Source organism: Erinaceus europaeus, chromosome 21, assembly GCF_950295315.1.
Source record: "Erinaceus europaeus chromosome 21, mEriEur2.1, whole genome shotgun sequence".
NCBI classification, from domain to species: domain Eukaryota; kingdom Metazoa; phylum Chordata; class Mammalia; order Eulipotyphla; family Erinaceidae; genus Erinaceus; species Erinaceus europaeus.
The window spans coordinates 22,613,162-22,637,169 of NC_080182.1; the positions used below are offsets into that span (position 1 = coordinate 22,613,162).

Below are 24,008 nucleotides of genomic sequence, written 5' to 3' on the forward strand. Positions count from 1 at the left end.
CACATGATAGATTTTAGAACTGCAAATATTAGAGTTGTCTAGTTATAGGTTAATGAACAACTGTGGACACAATATTTAAAGAAATAACAGAATCACAAGAGTTATCAATCAACAACTTGTACTAGAAATAAACAGTGAATTTAGTGTGGAAAATGTAGCAATTTGAAAAATACAACCACTGATTTTTTTTAAACTTCATTGGAAAGTAAACAAAAGAAATAAAGAACAGGAAGATACACTTGAATATACTGCCCTGTAATAGTGAGATAGAAAGATCCAGAAGCATGAGCTGGGTGGTGGTACACTCACTCAGCTGAGTGCACATGTTACCATGTGCAAGGATCTGGGTTCAAGAACCCAGTCCCCACCTGCAGGGCAGAGGCTTTATATGTGATGAAGCAGCACTGAAGGTCTAGGTCTGTCTCTTTCTCCCTCCCTCCTTATCTTCCTCTCCTCTCAATTCCTCACAGGAAAGTGGCACACCTGGTTCAGTGCACACTGATATTACCATGCACATGTACCCAGGTGCAAGCTCATGGTCCCCACCTGCAGGGGAAAACTTCACAAGCAGTGAAGCAGGTGTCTCTATTCAACAAATGAATAAAATTTAAAAATATTAAAGAGAGGGAAATAAAGAAGGAAGGAAGGGGGATCGGGCGGTAGCGCAGCGAGTTAAGCGCATGTGGCGCAAAGCACAAGGACCGGCATAAGGATCCCGCTTTGAGCCCGTGGCTCCCCACCTGCAGGGGAGTCGCTTCACAGGTAGTGAAGCAGGTCTGCAGGTGTCTATCTTTCTCTCCCTCCTATGTGTCTTACCCTCCTCTCTCCATTTCTCTCTGTCCTATCCAACAACCACGACATCAATAGCAACGATAATAACAATCACAACAATCATCAAAACAACCAGGGTAACAAAAGGGAAAAAATGGCCTCTAGGAGCAGTGGATTCATGGTGCAGGCACAGAGCCCCAGCAATAACCCTGGAGGCAAAAAAAAAAGAAGAAGAAGAAGAAGAAAAAGGAGGAAGGAAGGAAGGCAGGGAAGGAGGGAGGGAGGAAATGGCCACTGGAAGCAGTGGATTTGTTGTGTAGGCACCTAACCCCTGTGATAATCCTGGTGGCAAAAAAAAAAAAAAAAAAAAAAGAAAAGAAAAGAAAAGAAAGACCTAAAAACAAAAAGCACAAGAAAATCTTATATATGTTTAACCACAGTACCATGAAAATAGATAATGCAGAATGACAGAAAATATTTTAAGGATATGATTGTAAACTTTTAAAAAAAATTTTAAAAATATTCCCTTTTTGTTGCCCTTATTTTATTGTTGTAGTTATTATTGTCTGTCTTCGCTGTTGGATAGGACAGAGAGAAATGGAGAGAGAAGGGGAAGACAGAGAGGGGGAAAGACAGACACCTGCAGACCTGCTTCACCGCTTCTGAAGCGACTCCCCTGCAGGTGGGGAGCCGGGGGCTCGAACCGGGATCCTTAAGCCAGTCCTTGCGTTTTGCGCGACGTGCGCTTAACCCGCTGCGCTACTGCCCAACTCCCGATTGTAAACTTTTTTTTTTTTTTTGCCTCCAAGGTTATTGCTGGGGCTTGGTGCCTGCACCACGAATCCACTGCTCCTGGAGACCACTTCTTCCCCCTTTGTTGCCCTTGCTGTTTTATCACTGTTCTGTTTATTATTATTATTATTGTTGCCGCTGTTGCTGTCATTGGACAGGACAGAGAGAAATGGAGAGATGAGGGGAAGACAGAGAGGGAGAGAGAAAGACAGACACCTACAGACCTGCTTCACTGCCTGTGAAGTGACTCCCCTGCAGGTGGGAAGTGGAGGCTCCAACCGGGATCCTTACACTGGTCCTTGGGCTTTGCGCCACGTGCGCTTAGCCCTCTGCACTACCACTGGACTCCCAATAGTAAACTTTCTACATTCGTGAAAACTACTAACCTATATAGGCTCAGTAAATACCATACAACCCAAAGAGGATAATCTTTCAAAATCCTCACCTAGAACTCTGCCTGTGATTGTATAACACCAAAACCAAAGAAACAGTCACCAGAGAAAGAAGCTCCTAGAAAGAATACCAGACTTCTCAAAAACAAATGAAGAAGCCAGAGAGGTTATACTAATATCTTTCAAGTTTTAAAAGAAGAAAATATCTAACATTGTGTACCTATTGAAGTTAAAATTTAAGAACACAAAGTTTATAAGAAAGGAAAAGCACTGAAATTGAAGGCAAGAAAACTGCCATTATTTAGGACGTCATGATTATGAACCTGAGGCTGATAAATTTTTTCTGTAAAGGGCCAGATAACAAACAGTTTAGGACTAATGAGACATACAGCTTCTGATTCCACAACCTCCCTGACTACAGTTTGCTATAGCTTGGTGCAGACAGAAATCTTAAAAGTGATATACAGAAAACTAATTTAAAAAATTAAACTTTAGTATGATGACTTACTTTTATAAAATTAAAATACAACAGCAATTTTATTTCTGTGCATCAGCAACAAAGTAAGAAATTCTAACTCATGTAAGCCAGGAGGTGGCGCAATGGATAAGGCTTTGAGTCCTGAGTTCAGTCCCCGGCAGCACATGTACCAGAGTGATGTATGGTTCTTTCTCTATCTCCTATCATTTCTCATGAATAAATAAATAAAATCTTTAAAAAAAAAAGAAAGAAATTCTAACTCAGAAAATACTATGTTCAGACCAACAAGACAGCTGGACAGGATGGTGCCTGCCCACTGCCTACACTGAAGGAGACTGATACTGTAGCATCTCTCCCTCTCTCTAAAAAGTCAGCCTAGAGCAGTAAAGTCCCAATAATGACAAAAACAAATAAACAAAACCCAACTATGTTTAATAGTTGTAAACATTTTGAGTTACCTTGAGTAAATGAACCAGATAAATAAAATATGTTAAAAACTTTGAGGAAAAAAAAATCAAGTTTAATGTCACATTTAAGAATACTAAAAATAGGGAGTTCGGCAGTCGCACAGCGAGTTAAGCGCACGTGGTGCAAAGCACAAGGACCAGCATAAGGATCCCAGTTTGAGCCTCGGTTCACCACCTGCAGGGGAGTCGCTTCACAGGTGGTGAAGCAGGTCTGCAGGTGTCTGTCTTTCTGTCCCCCTCTCTGTCTTCCCCTCCTCTCTCCATTTCTCTCTGTCCTTTCCAACAATGCCGACATCAATAACAACAATAATAACTACAATAAAACCACAAGGGTGACAAAAGGGAATAAATAAATATTTAAAAAAAGAATACTAAAAATAAATGGAGAAATACGTATTGCATGTGCAAGAAGAGGGAGACTCGGTTCAAAAATGTTTAATCTTTCAAAAGTAATACAACAACAATAATAGTGCTTCCAACAATGCTTCTTATAGAACTTGTTGAGTTGACTCTGAAATTTACTTGTAAGAGCAACAGGTCCTGAACTATTGAGATATTCCTGTAGAAGCAGAGGCAGGAGTCTTACAAAGCAAAGCCAATCATGACAATTAGGTTTTACTGCAGAGATAGACTACCTACTCAAGTCAACACAATGCAAAGGTCAAAGCAGACACACAAATATGTAAATCTTTAATACATGACAAATTGATTCAGATCAATAATAAAGTCCTAAAATGTGATAATACTGACCATTACCAAGATTTAAAAACTGTTATTTCACTACAAATATTGAAGTTACAATACACACTGTGACTTCAATGGGAAAATGATAGGCGTTCAAATCAAATGGTCAATTAAACGATCTCAAAATTTGCAAAGACCAAAAAAGTAGAATGAGTAAAATCAGCCACAACACACTTTTAATACAACAGTCAAATAACTAAACCTCAAATGTCAATTTACAAGTAAATGGGAAAATATAATCAGCCAAGACAGGAAGGCTTCTCTAGAAATAGGAAAAAAAAGTTTGGAAGTGGAGAAAGTTGGTAGGGATGAAACATAAACATTAACTATGGTTCTTTCTAGGACCAGAGGTAAGCAGCGCTTGGTTAAAGCTCAGCGGATAAAAGGACAGAAGAGTAAGAAAAGTAAGGGGCCTACTGAAATAAGATGACACCAGACAAACAGAAACAGAAAGCTCCCAAATCTTATTTACTTAAGAAGTTGCACTTCACTATACCAACTGAAGAGGGCATTCTTGAACTACGAAATAGCAATTTTTTTTGGTATAAAATAAAAACTATGCTTAGGACATGTAAAGGCACTGGAATACAGAATAGAAGTGCTTTAAGGAGCAGAGCACATAGTTTAAGAATAAATTTACAGAAAACTACAGGGTGAGAAGAAAAAAGTCAAATAATAACATCAAAAAGAAATCGGACAAACCCAGAATATGGAAAAAAATCTATCAGACAACTGGCTGACTCTCTTCAATGCTAGTGTCATGAATATAGGAATTGGTAAGAGGACTGTTTTATCTATAATATTATTATGGTATTTTCTTGCATATAATGGTATCATGGTTAAAATGCCTTTAAGCTTTAGGTGCACAGTTAAAGACTCATGTGACTGAGGGCAAGGGAGACAGTTCAGTGGCCATGCTGAGGACTTGCATAATTGATCCACAGTACCACTATTAGCCAGAGCTGAGCAGTGGGCTGGTCAAAACCAAATAGATATTTATGGCTGAAATGTTCTGATGTCTACAATTTACTTTCCCATAGTTGAGACTGTAAAACAAATAAACAAACAAACTGTGAGTTAAGTAGGTCAAGCAAATGTCACACTGCCAGCATCACACCCCTATGGAAAGAACCCATTATGGATGGTAGAGCAGAGCTTTGGTGTCTCTGCTCTCTCAAAACCAGAATAATAATTAGCAGCAGGATTGTACATGCTTGAAGCCCTAGGTTCATTCCCCACCACATTAAAATAACTTCTTGACAATAACAATCCTGTAAATCAACATCCCCTCTATAAAGTGATACTGAAGTTGAAAACGACAGTAAAGAATGTCAGGGTGCAAATGTATCTCTATAGAGAGAGCTGAAACAAATGTGGCAAACGTGTTATTAAATCTAAATGCTATGAGTGTTCACTGTATGTATATACTGTGTATGTACTGTGTATGTATGTACGTACGCATGTGCATATGTATATATGTATATAGTGTTCACTGTATGGATATCTCCCAGCCCAAAAAGTTTTAATAATGTTTGGGAAACCACTGACTACACAAAGCTACTGTAGGCACAGACAAATATCTACTTATATATTTATAAATAATAAAAAATGTTTTATTGAACTGCATGAAATTAATTGGTCATGTATAGAGAAGAAAAGAAAATAAAAATATGGTTATAAAGTCACCTTATACAAAAACAAATTTCCTATAAATTAAACTAATCATGAAATAATTCATGTTTTAGAATAAGTTAGACTATTTGTATAATCTTGGGCCTAAAGAGTAGTCCTTATGACAAACAGTAGATTTGGAAGACAAGAAGAAAAGGATACTCTATAACTGTGGATAGAGTCAGAGGTGATAATGTGAAATAAAATAAACCAGAAAGAGAAAGAGAAATACAGGGTAATCTCACTCAGATGTAGGGAAGAAATGAACAAAACAAGGAAACAAACAAATCCAAGGCTTCAATTCAGATCATGGAACTGGGGTTACCTCAACAGAGACAAAATGGGTGGAGGGAGCCCAACAGACAGATGGTGATGCAGGGATTTTGGTGTGATATATTACTTTCTGAAGAAGCATGAAAAAGTACTGCTGAAACATATACGATGATTTAGATCAACATGACCTCAATTTAAAAAAAAAAAACTTTTAAAGTGGAAGGGTATTTATTATTAAAATATTAATGACAAAAGAGGAGACTAGGAAACATCTTACACATTTTTTCAAAATGTAATAATTGAAACATTATGACACACTGATAAGACAAAATAGCAGCAATAGAAAGATGAGTAATAAGGGCATGGGTGGTGGTGCACCTGGTTCAGTGCATGTATTACAGTGTGCAAGGACCCAGGTTTGAGCCCCCTGTCCCCACCTGCAGGGGGAAAGCTTCATGAGTGGTGAAGCAGGGCTGCAAGTGTTTCTCTGTCTCTCTCCCTCTCTATCTCCCTCTTTCCTCTTGATTTCTGTCTGTGTCTATCCAATAAATAAAAATAATAAAAAGATGAATAATAATAATAGTAGTACATAATTCATAGAAGAGAAAAATGTTAATTCCCATCAACATATGGAATATTCTGGACTTCATTAAAGTATAAATTTTAGGAAGACAGTGGTTTTTCTTTTTATTCATTGACATTCCCACAAAATTTATTTCAAAAGTAGCACTGCACTAAAAACCTTCAGAAAATATTTGCTAGAGCTGGCCAGACAGATATTTGGATAAAAATGCAAATTAAAGGAAATCTTCACCCATCAAAATGACAATGATAAGTGAGGCTACTATATGCAAGATTGATGTATGGCCGCTGAAAGGTAGTGATCATTACTGTAGACTAGAATCTCAGCTTTAGAGGCTATAGAAGAATCCTTCCCCAAGATCGGTGTGAGTGGCGTTAAACAAAGCAACATTTATGCTTTGTTCAGTTATTTGAAATATTTTATTTCTTCAATAGAAACAGAAGAATCAAGAGGGAAGAGGGGGCGAAAGAGGGAGGCCTGCAACACTGCTTCACCTCTTGCAAAGTATCCCCCGCACCCTTCTGCAGGTGAGGATGGGGGGGCTGAACCTGGGTCCTTGCGCACTGCATCATGTGTGCTCACAGTTGTGCCACTGCCTCCCTCACCTCACGGCTTTGTGAAGTTCTTAGACGTGCGACCCTAGCAAATTACTTTGCTTCTTGAATGACTGGTTTACTTAGTAGTAAAATAAGGCTAGAGAAAGTATGTAACTCAAGTATTTTGGCATTTAGGTAAGAGGGTAAATGTATAAACAGGCAATTTTTGTTGTTATATCCTAAGGGCCTTACCACCCAAGCCTCTTTCATAAAAAAAGTGAGAGACAGAAAAGGAAAGACCATCATAACAAAGCCTTCGTGCTGTGGAGGAGGCCAGGCCTTAAACCTGGGTCAAGCTCATGAGCTAACTAACCATGGGTTAGCTCACGTGAGCTAACTTGCCAGCCCACAAGAATAATTATTTTTCTACCAAGATTATCTCTATGATTCAGTGGCTGCAAAGCTCTACCATTCATGGAAGCCATTTAAAAATATTCTAATTTTTAAGTATTTATTGGATAGAGACAGAAGTTGAGAAGGAAAGGGGAGATAAGGAAACAGACAGACTCCTAAAGCACTGTTTCACTGTTCACAAAATATCCTCCCTGCAGTTGGGGAACAGGGACTTGAATCTAGGTCCTTGCATACTGTTGTAGGGGTGCTTAACCTGGTGTACTGCTGCCTAGGAAGCCATTTTTATAGAGGTTGAGAGGCAAAGAAAGAGAGGGCAATATCAAGTGACCTGAGCACACCTCTACTGCTTGTGAGGCTTCCCCGCTGTGGGTGGGGACTGGAGGCTTGGACCTGGGTCCTTGCACACAGTAACAAGTGTACTCTATTGGGTAAGCCACCACCAGGCTCCATCACAGTACTTCTAAAAAAAAAGTTATTACCTAAAACATTATTATTTAAGTATTTTAAACAATCAGGTACTTTTAACAGTTGTATTCTGAGTTATTAATCCAAAAGAAATGACAATGTTTGTTTTTATAAATTCTGTGCTATATAAAAAAATGAACAATTTAAGAAACTTCATACTTATTCCCATTAGTAAAACACAAAGGTAACACTTTTGACACCAACACAATATAGTTTTTCATAGCAAAAATATGGTATAACTAAATCCACAACACTTTGGCTGTTTCTCTGTGGTTTAAACACACTATCACAAAATGAAAAGAACTGGTTAAAATATTAGGCCAAGAACAAAGCAAAAGTAATACTGTAATAATAAAAAGTAACACTAATTTTTAAACTACTGACTTGAATTAACTGGTTAGGATATGGGGCTAAAAATAGCACATATTGGGGCGAGCTGGGGTTAAGGGCACATGGCGCAAAGCACAAGGGATCCAGTTTGAACTCCTGGCTCCCCACCTGCAGGGCAGTCGCTTCACAAGTGGTGAAGCAGATCTGCAGGTGTTTATCTTTCTTTCCCCCTCTGTCTTCCCCTCCTCTCTCAATTTCTCTCTGTCCTATCAAACAACAAGGACAATAATAATAGCAACAAGAATGATAAACAACAAGGGCAACAAAAGGGGGAAAAAAAAGCCTCCAGAAGCAGTAGATTTGTAGCGCAGGCACTGAGCCCCAGTAATAACCCTGGAGGCAAAAAAAAAAAAAGAGAGCACATATCTCTTTAAAGAGATATGTCTTAGAAAGAAGTAAATTAGACTGTTAAACTTCAATAGCAGATCCAGTTAAGATTATAAAGAAGTTCATTTTATTTTTAGTTTGGTAATTTTATCTGACAAATTTGCTTAACTGTGGACTATGAGTGGCTTATACCACTTTAATATTTTCCTTTTTTTTAATTATTTTAATTTTTTTATTGTAGTTATTGATGCCGTCGTTGACTATGACAGAGAGAAATGGAGAGGGGAGGGGAAGATGGAGAGGGGGAGAGAAAGACACCTGCAGACCTGCTTCACTGCCTGTGAAGCGACTCCCCTGCAGGTGGGGAGCCCGGGACTCGAACCGCGATCTTTATGCCGGTCCTTGTACATCGCGCCACATGCACTTAACCTGCTGTGCTACTGCCCAACTCCTCACTTTAATATTTTTATGTAACAAGTAAGTTGTGGACTCAAGCCTCATCACTTATGAGAAGGGGCCGGGCTGTGGCGCACCTGGTTGAGTGCACATGTTATAAAGTTATGAGAAAGAAAATGTATAGTTTGTGAAACAGAATAATTCAGAGGCAACTTCAAGAATTTGTAAGTATTTTGTTAATGACTAATTCATTATCTCTGCTGAAATTATAAGGAGGCAATTCTTTAAAAATGCTTATTTAAAAGAAAAAATTTTTTAAAAAATGTTTATTTACTTTAATGAGAAACCAGAGTATCCAGTATACTCCAGCATACACAGTACCACTCTGTGAACTCTGGGTCTCATGAAAGTAAATGTGTTGAGCTCCTTCCCCAGTCACTAGTTGGCAACAGAAGAATTAATTTATCCAAGGGCCAGGTGGTGGCTCACTCACTAGAATGCACATGTTAACACATGCAAGTATCTGGGCTCAAACTCCAGGTCCCCAACTACAGGATGGAACCTTCATGAGCAGTGGAGCAGTGCTGTAGCTGTTTCTCCTCTTTTCTGACTCTTTCCCCCTATTTGTCTCTCACCCTTTACCAAAAAGAAAGAAAAGAGGGGTGGAGTACAGTGGGAATGGTGAAGCCATGAAGACACAAAGCCCCAACAACAGCCAAAGTAGCATATATATATATAGTGTTTAATTTATGCAGAGCTGAGATAGGCTCATACGTTTCTAAGTGGACAGGATATCAAACAGAAAGAAAATTAAAAATTCAGATGGGGGTATAGCATAATGGTTATCCAAAGAGACTTTCATGCCTGAGGCTCTCAAGTCCCAGGTTCAATCCCCCACACCACCATAAGCCAGAGCTGAGCAGTGCTCTGGTAAAAAAAAGAAAAAAGATGGGGTGGGTGGGGAGAATACAGGTCCAAGAAGGATGACAGAGGACCTAGTGGGGGTTGTATTGTTATATGGAAAACTGGAAAATGTTATGCATGTTCAAACTATTGTATTTACTGTTGAATGTAAAACATTAATTTCCCTATAAATTAAAAAAAAAAAAGAAAAATTCCTGAAACTCCTAACTCAGTAAACTTTAGAGATATATACCAAGAATATGATTGGTGATTTGCTAAAATGATAAATAATGAGAAGAAAGCATAATAGAAAACACTGAAATCAACCTACATATTTAAATATTATTTAGCCATGAGTAGTTTTTTTTTTTCTTTCTTTCTTTCTTTCTTTCTTTCTTTCTTTCTTTCTTTCTTTCTTTCTTTCTTTCTTTTTCTTCTTTCCTTCTTGTTATTGAACAGGGCCCTCATACAAGCTCATTTTCACAGCTCTGGGCTATTTTTTCATTCAGACAGACAGAGCAAAAGGGAAACAGAGCAGGACCAAAGCATGGGAACTTCCTCTTGTGTCACTGCACTCTCTATGTGGTACCAGAGCTGGAGCCTGGCTTGCATACAGGGCATTGCAGGTATCCTACCTAGTGAGCTATCTTTTTGGTCATTCATGAATAGCTTTTACTTAACAATTTATGACAATGAGAACAATTCTCCTGGTAAAAATATTTTTTGAAAGTCATATGAAACTACATAATGTATAATGCCTATTCTGTCTCACTGAGAAAATTCCTATACATGTAGAAATGATTGGAAACATTCTAAAAATATTAGATAGAAAACACATAATTTATCAACTGATTGTGTTGACAGGTGGTGGTTTTACATGTAATGCAATGTTGTGTCTTGAGTTCCAGTCTGTGAGCACACACCACTTTTATCAGAAGAACCACCAGGAATCTTGGAAGAGGAGCTGTTACACTATGGTAAGTCAAACTCCAATGCCCTTTCTTCTTCTTTTTTAAAAAATATATATTTATTTATTTTCCCTTTTGTTGCCCTTGTTGTTTTTTATTATTGTTGTTGTTATTTTTTTAAACTTTTTAAAAAAATATTTATTTTATTTATTTATTCCCTTTTGTTGCCCTTGTTGTTTTATTGTTGTAGTTATTATTGTTGTTGTTGTTGGATAGGACAGAGAGAAATGGAGAGAGGAGGGGAAGACAGAGAGGAGGAGAGAAAGACAGACCCCTGCAGACCTGCTTCACCACCTGTGAAGCGACTCCCCTGCAGGTGGGGAGCCGGGGGCTCGAACCGGGATCCTTATGTCGGTCCTTGTGCTTTGTGCCACCTGCGCTTAACCCGCTGCGCTACAGCCCGACTCCCATTGTTGTTGTTATTGATGTCATTGTTGTTAGATAGGACAGAGAGAAATGGAGAGAGGAGGGGAAGACAGAGAGAGGGAGACCGAAAGACGCCTGCAGACCTGCTTCACCACCTGTGAAGCGACTCCCCGGCAAGTGGGGAGCCAGGGGCTCAAACCCGGATCCTTAGGCCAGTCCTTGCACTTCATGCTACCACCCAACTCCTCTCCAATATCCTTTCTAACTCAAGAGTCTAAGAAAACTTTTACAACTAAATTAAAAATCAGTAAGTCTCTACCAAGAACAGAAAATCAAAAGCTCAATTTTCAAAGCACTGACAGCCAAGAACAACATTGATTTTTGAAGCAATACTCATATCCTCTGGCTAGTAGCTTTTTCTTAGAAAAATGGGCAGGCAACCTAAATTAGCTGTGGCATATAAAAACAAACAGAAAACTGCAGAATGAATCTGCAATTGTTACAATAACAAAGAGAAGGAAAAAAGGAATAAAGTTCCTTTATTTTTATCAAAAAAGCCACTGTCTAGATAGCTATAATCTGTATGAGATGTCAATACAACCACAAAAATTAATTAATAAATTCATATCTGATAAACCTACAGGTCACAGAAAGGTGAGGAGTTACTAAGAAAGCCATTCTTTAAAAAATACCTGATTTCTATAAATCTTACATGTGAGTATTAGTAAGTAGACTATAATCTCAATTTTTACTTAGGAAAATACAAAAAACAGACTTGCAATGATATTAAATGTATTATCAACATATTCTTCAAATATTTATTTTAAGTTAAATGAGACTTTCATGATATCATTATATATAACACAAAATAAAAAATTCCCTTGTAATGACTGAAAGTAAATATTAATTATAAAAAAGAAACACAGAATGTCATATGTACAACAGATAAGCCAGAATGCTTAATAGAAAATATTATGTAGTTAAGATACCATTTGCTTGAGACTAACCCTACATGTGCAAAACCAAAGGAAAATAATTAAAATACTAAAGTATAATAAATTACTCAAAATATTCAGAGAAATTGGTAAGACATCTTTCTCACAGCATTTATTTACCTATGTAAATTTACATAAACTTATGTATACACACATATATCATATCATATCTTTCTGGTTATATGATACAGTTAAAATAGTTAAGATGAAATGTTTATTATAGTTTTCCTATACTAAGAATATCATATGATTTGGAAAACATTTGGTTTTATAGAAGCATTGAGAGAATGTAACTTTCAGAACCAAGTCTATATGTGATTTTTTATGTAAATATTTTATTTATTTTAATGAGAGAGAAGTACAGAGAGAAAGAAAATGAGAGATCAGAGCACTGCTCAACTCAGGCTGTTCTCTGGGCTAGGGACTGAACATGTGATGCTGGAACCTCAGGCAAGAAAAAAAAGTCTTTTGCATAACCATTATGCTGGTTCCCCAGGCCTCTCAATATGTAATTTCTTTTATCTTTTTTCCTTTTAATCAAGGAACTACAAACAAAGAGAGAAAAAGTCATGGCGACTATGGCTTTCCCACCAGTTACTGCAAACAAGAAAAAATGTTTTCCCAAATTATAACCAAAACTCAAACACACTAACAACAAAAGGGGAGGCTAGGAAAAAGGGAAACTACTGTCTTTTTAACATTACTTTCCTTTCTTAGTGTAAAAATCATCTGTAAGAAAGGCCCAGCACAATTAGCACCTGAAAAGCACTTATGCTTTTCTAATTGCTACTGGGGTGTGTGTGTGGGGGGAATGCCAATAAATTTGTAAATAAATTAAATTGCTAGGAAATTCTAAAATGATCAAAGCATGTACTGTGTGCTGTATAACTACACAGAACTATTATGGTATTCTTATTTTTATTTTTATTTCTTTTTTTAAATGACTACAATTTAATAGGAGTGTATACATAGACACCTTTCTCACCACCAAAAGACTGTGCCCCCCCCAACCCCAGGTAGCCGAATGTCAACCTTCCCCCTCACTACAGGGTTTTTACTTAGGTGCCCTACTCTAGATTTAGTCAGATGCTGCTTTTAGTTGTTTTAGTTTAGGTATTCTCATTTATTATTTTATCTAATCCAAAAACTATTTTTGAGGCAATTTCACTTGACCACCACCCATTTCCTATTGTGACAAATGATTAAACACTCAGTACCTTCAACCATTTTTCCAATGTTGGAATATTAAAAATTCACTACTTAGATGAATACACATAAACATTACATAAATAAATTATTTTTAAATAGATAAAGCACCAGAAAATTAACAATTCAATTCAGAAAAATATCCTTTTCTTAAAAAAAAAATAAAACCACGCCTTAAAACTCTCTTTTATATATATCTTCCTTTAAAAATGGAGCTAATAAACATCAATAACCTCAGAAAAATACCAATTCATATGCATTCTGACAGAAAATGGCAACAACATACAATGTTTTAAACATGTTCCCGAATCTCCAGATCTGCAATCATGCTGCAGTCATGAATAAACATCTTCCTTGGAAGTTCTAAATATGTGTGGGTACATCAAGGACACGAGGCATGTACATCAGATTTGAAATGGATTTAAATTACCTCCAACCTTGGAGCCACCTGCTGAACCAGGCTTCCTTGCACTGTTGACAGGATTTCCGGATGTTTTAGGTGCAGGAACCTTGAAAATTGAAGCAGCTGATGATGGCCTATTTCCATCCACTGATTCCTCATCATCAAAGCTTTTATCTGCATAAGGCATTAGAAAAATATATTTAAGAATACTAAGTGCTGCTCCATTTTCCATAAAACTGGAAAAAAATAAAACCAAATAATAGCTACATATACAATCATGACTTTGTAAGATATAAAACAAAGCTCGTTTGAAAAAGAGTCTGTACATGGCTAATACCATATATAATCCTACATAATATAAAACCAGGTTGCAATATTATCATATTTCCTCCCTACATGTACTAAGTTAAAACATAAGACCAAACAGACTGGCTCTAAGGATAGTAAAAAGCATTTTTCATTTTTTGCAGCTCCTATAAGCATTTTCTGCCAGCTCCTCCCATAGTGCATCTTCTAGCACACCCGGCCTTGGTCCTTACACCCAGATTCTGCAACTTACAATCACAGATCCGTTTGCAAATCAGTCGCCTCATTCCTCTGAGAGCTCTTAATTTCCCTCACCCTAGGATGCTCCCAATAGTTCACATGGCCAGAGTAGATATGATACTAATCAAAGATTCTATCAAAAATAGAACGAAACAGCCACAGAACCACCACTGAGGTTTGTGCCGGCATTTTTCTTTCTCTTCCCTGCCCTAGGTGCTGAAACAGCCAATCAGCTACAAGGTGACATCATCTTATGGCAGCTACACCAGATGAAAGGTAAAAATTCTTGATGCATTTAATTTTTTTTCTCTGCAGCTGCAAACCTTATTGTGTATAAAAATTTCAAAGACAACTGATACTAAAGGATTAGAAATCCAAATCTGCTTTCTCTTATTTCACATAAAATGTATAAGATATATAATACTGCTTTATGCAGTGTTCATTCTGCAGGAGTGTTTATTATTGCATCAGTAAAACTGGACCATAACGGTACTCATTACTGTGTATAATTAACTCTGTAATCTTATAATTTGCTGTTTAGGCCATAGAAACCAAAGTGAACAGCTTGTGCTCACAAAAGAGTCTGAAATATTCGATAAAGCTCCTACTAGAATATATGTGAATCACACCTGTATTAATCTCCTTATATGAGATAAAAACACCCCATTCCCACCCCTCCTCAAATCCCAAGATGTATGCATTTTACCCATCTGAGAAGATGGTTTCTCTAGGACCCTGCCCAAACCAACCATGACAAACAAGAAGGGCGAGGCAGAGAAGCAGCTTTCTCACAAGCTTCACATCAATGTGCCAGAATCTTTCCCTTTCAATTTCTGTCCTTACCTTTAAAATAGTCAAATCAACTAGAAAACAAACAACAAAATCCACAAAAGGATACTACAAACTCAATTATTAAACATATTTTCAAGAAAATACATCAATGTATGCCACTTTATATATTGGGGTGTGTGAGTTGGGGAGAGAATCAAATACCTTAATATAAAGTCACATTCTGTTTAGCAAGTGCTTTTTCTTAATTAGCACAAGTGTGTGTGTGTGTATGTGTGTGTGTGTGTGTATGGATGAAGTATTTTCTAGAAAAAAACATATTTTTAGCACACTACTATTAAAGAGTCAATTTGGATACATCTAAACAATACTTTATATAGTTAAACACAACTACAATTCTAAATAAACTTTTTTGCTACCACTATGAGGGAGGAGTAGACACACACATCTATAGAAACACAGGACTGTAACACCAAGTAAGCAAAAGTTTCCATGGAAACAAGTGTTATGCTTCTGTACACATACAGAATTGCAAAGAGTAAATGTCTCTACAAAAAGAAAAAACAAATAAAATAACACAAGAATTTCAAACCACCAAAAACTCAGATTCCAGCTATTTACCAGAATGATACAAACACATACACACACACAAATCAAGGATGTCAATCAATAAATTGCCACAAAATAAGCATGCCAGTTTCCATTCAACAAATTATCATCAGAATCCAATAGGTACCTTCACTGACCCCCTAAAGTTACTGTTTCCTACTAACACCAACTAGTCTTGACTTATCCAATCAAGTTGGTTTTACCCATTGCTCCCAGGAGATAGCATAGTGTTCATGCAAAACAGATTATCATACCTATGCCTGAAGCTCCCATGTCCCAGGTTCAATCCCCTAAGTAGAGCTCTGATAACAATAAATAAGGAAGGGAGAAGAAAAGGAAGGAGTGTGTGTGTGTGTGTGTGTGTGTGTGTGTGTAGGGAGTATTACTAGAGACACATGCTTTTAATAATAGTAAAGGGGTTAATTCAGTAAGGAAAATCATAGAACCCTAAATTTTAATGTAGCAAGTAACACAATTCACATGCAGGAAGCAAAATTTAAAGAAGTGAAAAAATAAAATGACAAGTCTATAAAACTCAGAATGGAATAAATCCTAGTTCACTTCAAATAAGGTTCTTTTTTAATCACAAGCTAAAAAAAATTCTTTTCATTTATTTATTTTTATTTATAAAAAGGAAACATTGACAAAACCATAGGATAGAGGGGTACAACTCCACACAATTCCCACCACCAGATCTCTGTATACCATCCCCTCCCCTGATAGTTTTCCTATTCTTTAACCCTCTGGGAGTATGGTCCAAGGTCATTACGGGACTCAGAAGGTGGAAGGTCTGGCTTCTGTAATTGCCTCACTACTGAACATGGGCGTTGACAGGTCCATTCATACTCCCAGCCTGTCTCTCTCTTTCCCTAGTAGGGTGGGGCTCTGGGGAAGCAGAGCTCCAGGACACATTGGTGGGGTTGTCTATCCAGGAAAGTCTGGTTGGCATCATGCTAGCATCTGGAACCTGGTGGCTGAAATGAGAGTTAACATACAAAGCCAAACAGATTGTTGAACAGTCATGGACCAAAAAGCTGGAATACTGCAGATGAAGAGTTGGGGGGTACTCCATTTTGTAAATAGCTAGTAGGCATATTTTAGTTATATTCCAAAGGGCCTGTGGCTATACTAGTTTTAGTATAGCCTGAAATCTGATATGCAGGTGGATCCAACTTATTGTCTGGGGAGATGATGTCATGGCTGGAAAAGGAACAGAAAGCTGGATCAGGGAAGTGAGTAGCTCCCTATTATGGGAAAGGGGTACAAATATTGTTGACTGTAAACCCCATCGATTTGATTTGGTCTAGGGCCCATATTCAGCTTAGGAGCCTATGTGACCTCTGCATCCCTGTAGATCTGAGCTCACATTCTGTGGTCATGAGTAGGAACATTCCAAGCTGCCTCAATATTGACCCATCTTCCTCAGGTGTAGCATAGAGTATGTTGTCCATCCTCCCTTTGGAGGATGGAACATTCTCTACCATTGTTGATCCAAGTTGAGGGCAAGGTCCTGGGGGGGGGGGGGGGCACACAGGGGTCAATTTTGTCGTTCCTGAATGAGATGACTGGGAACAATGGAGAGAAGGATTTATTTGAGGTCTAGGCCCATCATGTCTGTTTGGGAATCTCAGGACTCTCCTAATAGGACCCCAGCTGATAGGGTGGCCTGATAGTGACTAAAGAGTCATCATTAAAGTATGCCAGTCTCTTGCCCTTATTCAGCTTTTGCAGTCCTTGCTTTGCTAAGATTAGCTTTGGAGTGAGTGAGAGAACTATAATAGGCAGTAGATGAGCAGGGTATCTAAGTCTAATTAGACACTATTTCATTAGGAACTTTATACTGACTCACTGCAGACTATTGTGTACTTTTGCTTTCAGGTATGTATTTTGCCCTAATTTATGGATACATGTGAACATACGCTCTATCTCACAGGACCTGGTCTATATGGTCCAAATCTAGGTTTTGGGACTTTTTTAGGAAGTGAACCTACTGGAATAGAATTAGAGAATACTATGAAAGGAAAGGTCTCATCCGAGTAATGAGGGTGAAGGGTTGACATTTCACACCTGACGTCTTTGGACACAGTCTGAAGTGAAGCATGCTGAGGTTGTACTCATTGGATTGATTTCGTTGGGATCAGTGGATGCAATATCATTTGGTATGAATTGAGAGAAGCATGCTGGAAAGTGAGCCCCACCCTAAAGGTTCCGGGACTGGGGGAAATATAGGCTCTATAGAGGAAGTGGGAGGTTCCTGCTGTCTTAGGGTTAAGAAGACAATAGATAGTTATTGTTATAATCACATTATTTGGCAATTGGGTTAACTTTGAAAAATCCCTTTGTTAGGATTTTCCATATCATACACAACATCACCATAATTTATGTCCTTTGACATTAAGCTGTGCCACCGGTTGCTTCTGTTCTCCCTGGTCTAGGCTTTTAAGAGAGTCAGCATACCAAAGACTCAGCTTATGTATTAAAAAGACTTAGTCTGTGCTTTAAAAAGTTTGAGACATACAATCAATTTTTCCCCTCTCATATTAATTAGTGATTTATATGACCACAAATTAACAGGAGTGTAAACACCATTCCCACCACTAAAAGACTATGTCCCATCCCATCCCCCCCCCTCACCACCCCAGGAGCCAAACATCCACCCTCACCCTCACCCCAGGGTTCTTACTTTGGTGCCCTACTCCAGATTCAGTCAAATCCTGCTTTTAGTTTCCCTTTCTGTTCTTCTTCCTCAACTTCTGTTTATGAGTGGGATCATCCCATACTCATCTTTATCTTTCTGTCTTAGCTCACTTCACATAATTCCTTCTAGTTCCATCCAAGATAAAAGCAGCTCATTATCACAAGCCCTAAAATTTAAATTGTTTTTATAACATATTTAGTGCTATAAATATTCTTCTTCTTCTTCTTTTGCTCCTTTTTTAACTTTCCTGTCCAGGGAGATAGCTCAGCAGTTTATGCAATAAACTTTTATGCCTGTGTCCAGGAGGTGGTGCAGTGGATAAAGCACTGGACTCTCAAGCGTGAGGTCCTGAGTTCGATCCCTAGCAGCACATGTGCCAGAGTGATGTCTGGTTCTTTCGCTCTTCTGTCTTTCTCATGAATAAATAAATTCTTTAATACATATTAAAAAAAAAACTTTTATGTCTGAGGCTTTGTCCCAGGTTCAACCCTGGCATAATCTCAAGCCAAAGAACTAAGAGCAGTACTCTGGTGGTTTTAGGAAGGGAAAGAAAAAAAAATATCAGTTCCTAATTTAAAAAAAGTATCAGAACTGTCGGGCTGAGCTTCATTGACGGGAGACAGACGACCCGGGACTCATGGCTGGGTTGTACGCAGTATCTCTTTATTCATGCAGGACGCAGCGCAATTTATACCAAGCTAAGCTAAACTAAAACTACAAACAATCTTGTCCTTATAAATATACTAGCCCAGTAATGTGGGAACAGGATGCGACGCAGAGAGGGTGGAGAGAAAAGTGACTGGTGAAAATCAGGGTATGACAAGGAGAGGGGGCGGAGCAGGCAAGAATTCTACCACTGAACCACCAATGCCCTGGAGGGAGGGTGGTGCTTGTTAACAGCGGTTATGTAAATAGAATGAAGTGGTTATGTAAATGGAATAGTGGTAAGCAGGGGGGATTAAACTAATGAAACAGAAGGGGTTTTTAGAAGTAGAATTAGAAACATACCAACACAGAACAAATCAGTTATATTTTTCTAAATACCCATCACTTACTGATAATGAATACTTTTACCAGTGAAACAGAAGACAAAATGAGGAAGGATTTTCTTAATTATGCTATAACAACACTATATGAAAACAGTCCCCAGATAATTGTCATAGCTTGTTAACTCTTCTCCCTGCTTTCCATCTCTGCACCACTATAGTTTATTTTCAATATAACATCCTGAATGAAGTCACCTTCCATAACTGTTCAAAATCCTCCTGTGAACCACAGGACCCACCAGGTCCCTAAAGCACTATGAATCCACTGCTCCTGGTGGCCATCTTTTTTCCATGTTGTTGTTGTTGCTGTTGCTGTTGGATAGGACAGAGATTGAGAGAGGCGGGTAAGACAGAGTGGCAGAGAAAGATAAACACCTACAGACCTGCTTCGCTGCTTGTGAAGCAATCCCCTGCAGGTGGGAGCCAGGGGCTCCAACCCAGATCCTCATGCAGGTCCTTGTGCTTATGCTCTAGTTTATGGTGGTGCAGGAACTGAGTCTGAGCCTCAAGCATCAATGTCATTTCATATAACCGCTGTGCTAACTACCCAACACCGGTCTGAATATCTAGTAGAGAATATTCAAAAGTCAAGTAAGATGCAGAATCTAACAGGATCCTTTCCATCTCAAATTGATATACCACAGAACTGTACTCTCAAAGTTAGAGTGAATTATAAGTAAGCTCATACCTTCTTTTATACATTTAAAAATATTTCTCAAAGAAAAACAATAAAGTAAATCAGGGCAGGGGAGATAGCATAAAGATTTTGCAAAAAAAAATCCCATGCCTGAGGCTCCAAGGTCCAAGGTTCAATCCTCAGCACCTTCAGAAGCCAGAGCTGAGCAGTGCTCTGATAAAATAATTAACAATAACAATACATCTTTTTAAAAATTAATCAAAATGAAGCACTTTTTTTTGTTGGTGGTGTTGTCAGGGCGTCACTGATCAGGGCTGACTTTTTCATATATAAGACAGCACCAAAGATCTCGATTTGCTATATACCTATAGTTTTAGAGCCCAGACTCAAACCTATGGAGAAAAAGATGGAGATGAAGGATGAAGAGAAAAGGAAGGAAAAAGAGAATCTGATACACAAAAGTGATGAAAATGAAGGAAGCCGTGGACAAAAGGAAATGAAGGAAGAAAAGATAAAAACAGAGGGAAATGAATGGAGGAATAAGGGGTAAGAAAAAGGAGTAGGGGTAAAGACAGGAAAAAGGGAGAAGAAAAAGGAAGCACAAGTAGGGAAGTGCTTTTACCTTTTGCTGCCGTCATATAATATTTGGAAATCCCTAGGAAGCACGGATACACTGTCTTTACTGCATGCCAAAAGTCCAAGAGCTTTGAATACATGTATCAGTGCAAGTGGATTTAAAAAGACAAAACGAACTAGACTAAACTGGAGCTAGACTTTAGTTCGTTTTGTCTTTTTTAATTCACTTGCACTGATACATGTATTCCAAAACCTGACATTTCTGCTTCTGAGTTCACATAAATGTTGAAAAGCTGTCACCTCACATGACAAAGAGTAAGACAAAAATTTACTAAGTTTCATAAAAATGAACTCATTTTGTGTGAATTGTAGTGAACTCACCAGTTCACAAAGAATAACTCACAATACCATGGACAATATATACTTTCATATTAAGTAGTTTCTTAAAACCAAAGTTCCTCTTCTCACTCGATGTTGTATACTTCCTTATTCTAATTAAAATAACGAGCAAAAGGATTTTGCATCCTGAACTGTTTTACACTCCTGCGTACTGGTCATAGCTAAGTAAGCAACTGAGACTTGGAGCTAGTAATCTCTATAAATGACACAGATGTCTCAACAATTTTTACTGATAGCTGTCTGTGCTCCTAGATCTACTTTCTGATCCCACTTTCCACTGGGCTCTCTAATGCAGTCTCTTCCTCCTTTCCCCAACCACTAACTGCTCAATATCCTCCTTCTCTCCATACAACACACTTTCTAAACGACTTCACCCATTCTTAGTGCTTTTAGGTATCTTCTCTATGCTGACAATTCCTAATTATTTGCCTATAACTTAAAACCATCTCTGAATTCCAGGCATCTCTCCCTAGATATCTTAAATGGTACCTCTAATTTGACAGAGGCAATCTGACATCTAATACCAGCACTAACCACGATAAGCCTTCATCCATCCCATTAATAACATTATAATAACACAAAAATATAATAATTATAATAACACCTGTTCAACTGCTCAAGCTCATATAGAAGTCCCATTCCAGGTTCTTCTCTGGCCTACATGAGGCATCTAGCAATCACCTAGTTCTTGTTGCATGCACAAGTATATCTCAAATCTGCCCATTATTTCTTTACCTGTTACCTTTTAACCTAAGATCAGAACAATACCATCTCTGCCTAGACTGCTAAAGTAATTTTCTTCAGTGTCTCCTTGCTACCACTCTTGATCTTCTTAAACACAAGTAGACAATGTGGTTCTCCAAAAAATTAATTTGTAGCAATGACTGTAAAAATTGTTAAGTGCCAATAAGGAACTATGATAGATGGGTTAGGCTAATAAAACCTGAACGCACTGTTTAGTATTAATATCACAAGACAACCAGACACTGTGTCTATCTACACTCAAAAATACAAAATAACAACCATAAAACTTTACCTTTCAAGTGCCAACTGGTAGAGCGTGGGACTTCCAAGTCTGAACTTCCAAGTTTGCTCCTTGGTACTATATGTGCTGGAGTGGTGCTCTGGCATCTCTCTCCACTCTTTCTCTCTGCTCTCTGTTCCATGTGAATTTCTCTCTTTTATATATTAGATAAGTTTTTCAAAAATGTGAACAATGAATATGTGCTAGTAAGGGCTAATTTGCATAGGTGAAAATAGTGCTGTTATCTTTTTTAATATTTTAGACTATTATGACTAACAGTGCAAGCACGAATGCCATACATATGTATGTCAGACATACATACTCCAGCAGAATAGTAGGGCTAGGGGAAGACAGGCATAGAACAAAAGGATAAAGATTGGCTATGTATTGTTGATTTTTTGAAGAAGGATGATAATGGAATTTGCTATATTTCCTACTTATGGGTATGCTTGGAAAGTCCCCTTAAAGATTGTAATTTGAATCATTTTGCTCTCTTGCAATAAGCCCTCTACACCCCTCCCACTTGCCAAAAAAAAAAAAAAGACATAAAATTTGAGAGAAGACAAAATATAAAAGACAGATGAATCGCCCAACAGAATCAGCATCTAGTAACAACTCCACAAAAAGAAACTTACTAGTGAAAGGGAGAAACTTCCCCTCCCCAAAAGGAAAATCTCAGGCTAAAGAAAACCTTCAGAAATAAAATAAGAACTGAAAAGTGTTTTCAGTTTCAAATAGTTCAATAAAATTTAGATTAGAAATTGAAAATAGACAACAAATTCTTTTTTTCTTTCTTTTTTTTTTTTTTTTTTTGCCTCCAGGGTTATCACTGGGACTTGGTACCTGCACTACAAATCCACTGCTCCTGGAGGCCATTTTTTCCCCTTTTGTTGCCTTTGTTGTCTCTTGTTATTGTTGTTATTGCTTATTGTTATTGCTGTTATTGTTATGGGATAGGACAGAGAGAAATTGAGAGAGGAGGGGAAGACAGAGAGGGGGAGAGAAAAATAGACACCTATAGACCTGCTTCACCGCTTGTGAAGCGATCCCCCTGCAGGTGGGGAGCCAGGGGCTCAAACTGGAACAAATTTTAATATTCATGTGAAAGTGTTATGTTCTCTCCAGCACAATTTGTCTTAAATAGTTAACTACTTTATAGTGATAGCTATATTGATAGCTATATCTACACACACAGTACAGTCTAGTCCTTACTAAGTTTAAATATGGCCGAGATATTTGACAAACTCTCTTAAATTTTCTAAGTTATATTAAAATTAAAAATATATTTGAGGATTGATGGTACACCAGAGAAGTTACATGCATGAGGTCCCAGATTTGATCCAGGGACACCAGGGGAACTAGGTGTGGCTCCGGTTTGTCTGTCCATCTCATAAAAATAAAATAAAAAAGAGAAAGAAAGAAAGAAAGACACAAAGGAAAAAAGAAAAAGAAAATTAAAAAAATACCTGAAGAACAATTCAAAATCTTTAAGTGTTCACAGAAATTCATCAAACCATTACTTGGTATTAATAAAATTAAATAACAGGGGTTGGGTGGTGGTGCATTGGGTTGAGTGCACGTTATAGTAAGCAAGGCCCCTGGTTCAAGCCACAGGTCCCCATCTCCAAGGGTAAGCTTCACAAGTGGTGAAGCATGCTACAGGTATCTCTTTCTTCCTCTCTCTCTCCTTTTATACCTTCTATCACTCTCAATTTCTGTCTATAAAAATAAAAATATTATTTAAAAAATTAAATGACAGTATACGTCTTTGTATGTATAATACAGTATCACTCAATATATTAAGAAACACTTGCAATAAGGCAAGTGTTATTATTTAGAATCCTACAAAATCTAGTCAATTCAAGTAGTTAAAATTTCATGACAGCCATGGGTTGATTGTAAGAGATTAGTTAAGGACACCAACTATGCCATTCTACATGTTCAAAGAAAAGATCTTAGCCTTATCTTGAAGACTCACTAGCAATATATTTGAAGACATGCTGCTATTAGTACCAACACCTTGTGCCCAACTGAGGAAACTTATCTGTTTTAAGAGGGCTAAGATACTCGGTCTTTTTTTTTTTTTTTAATATTTATTTATTTATTTATTCCCTTTTGTTGCCCTTGTTGTTTTATTGTTGTAG

General features: G+C 37.7%; 1 protein-coding gene across 43 annotated transcripts in view; it reads right to left on the bottom strand.

The window, feature by feature from the left end:
• Positions 1-24,008, bottom strand: part of CLASP2 (cytoplasmic linker associated protein 2) — a 165,362-nt gene that overhangs the window by 101,392 nt on the left and 39,962 nt on the right. For 32 of the 43 annotated variants that reach the window (XM_060180500.1, XM_060180501.1, XM_060180498.1 and 29 more), the window contains one exon: positions 13,568-13,714. In XM_060180500.1, coding sequence (XP_060036483.1) covers positions 13,568-13,714 — 147 coding nt within the window. Of the gene's footprint in view, positions 1-13,567; positions 13,715-14,099; positions 14,292-24,008 lie in introns of those variants that run through there. The other 11 variants (XM_060180537.1, XM_016188536.2, XM_060180532.1 and 8 more) reach the window with 1 other exon arrangement.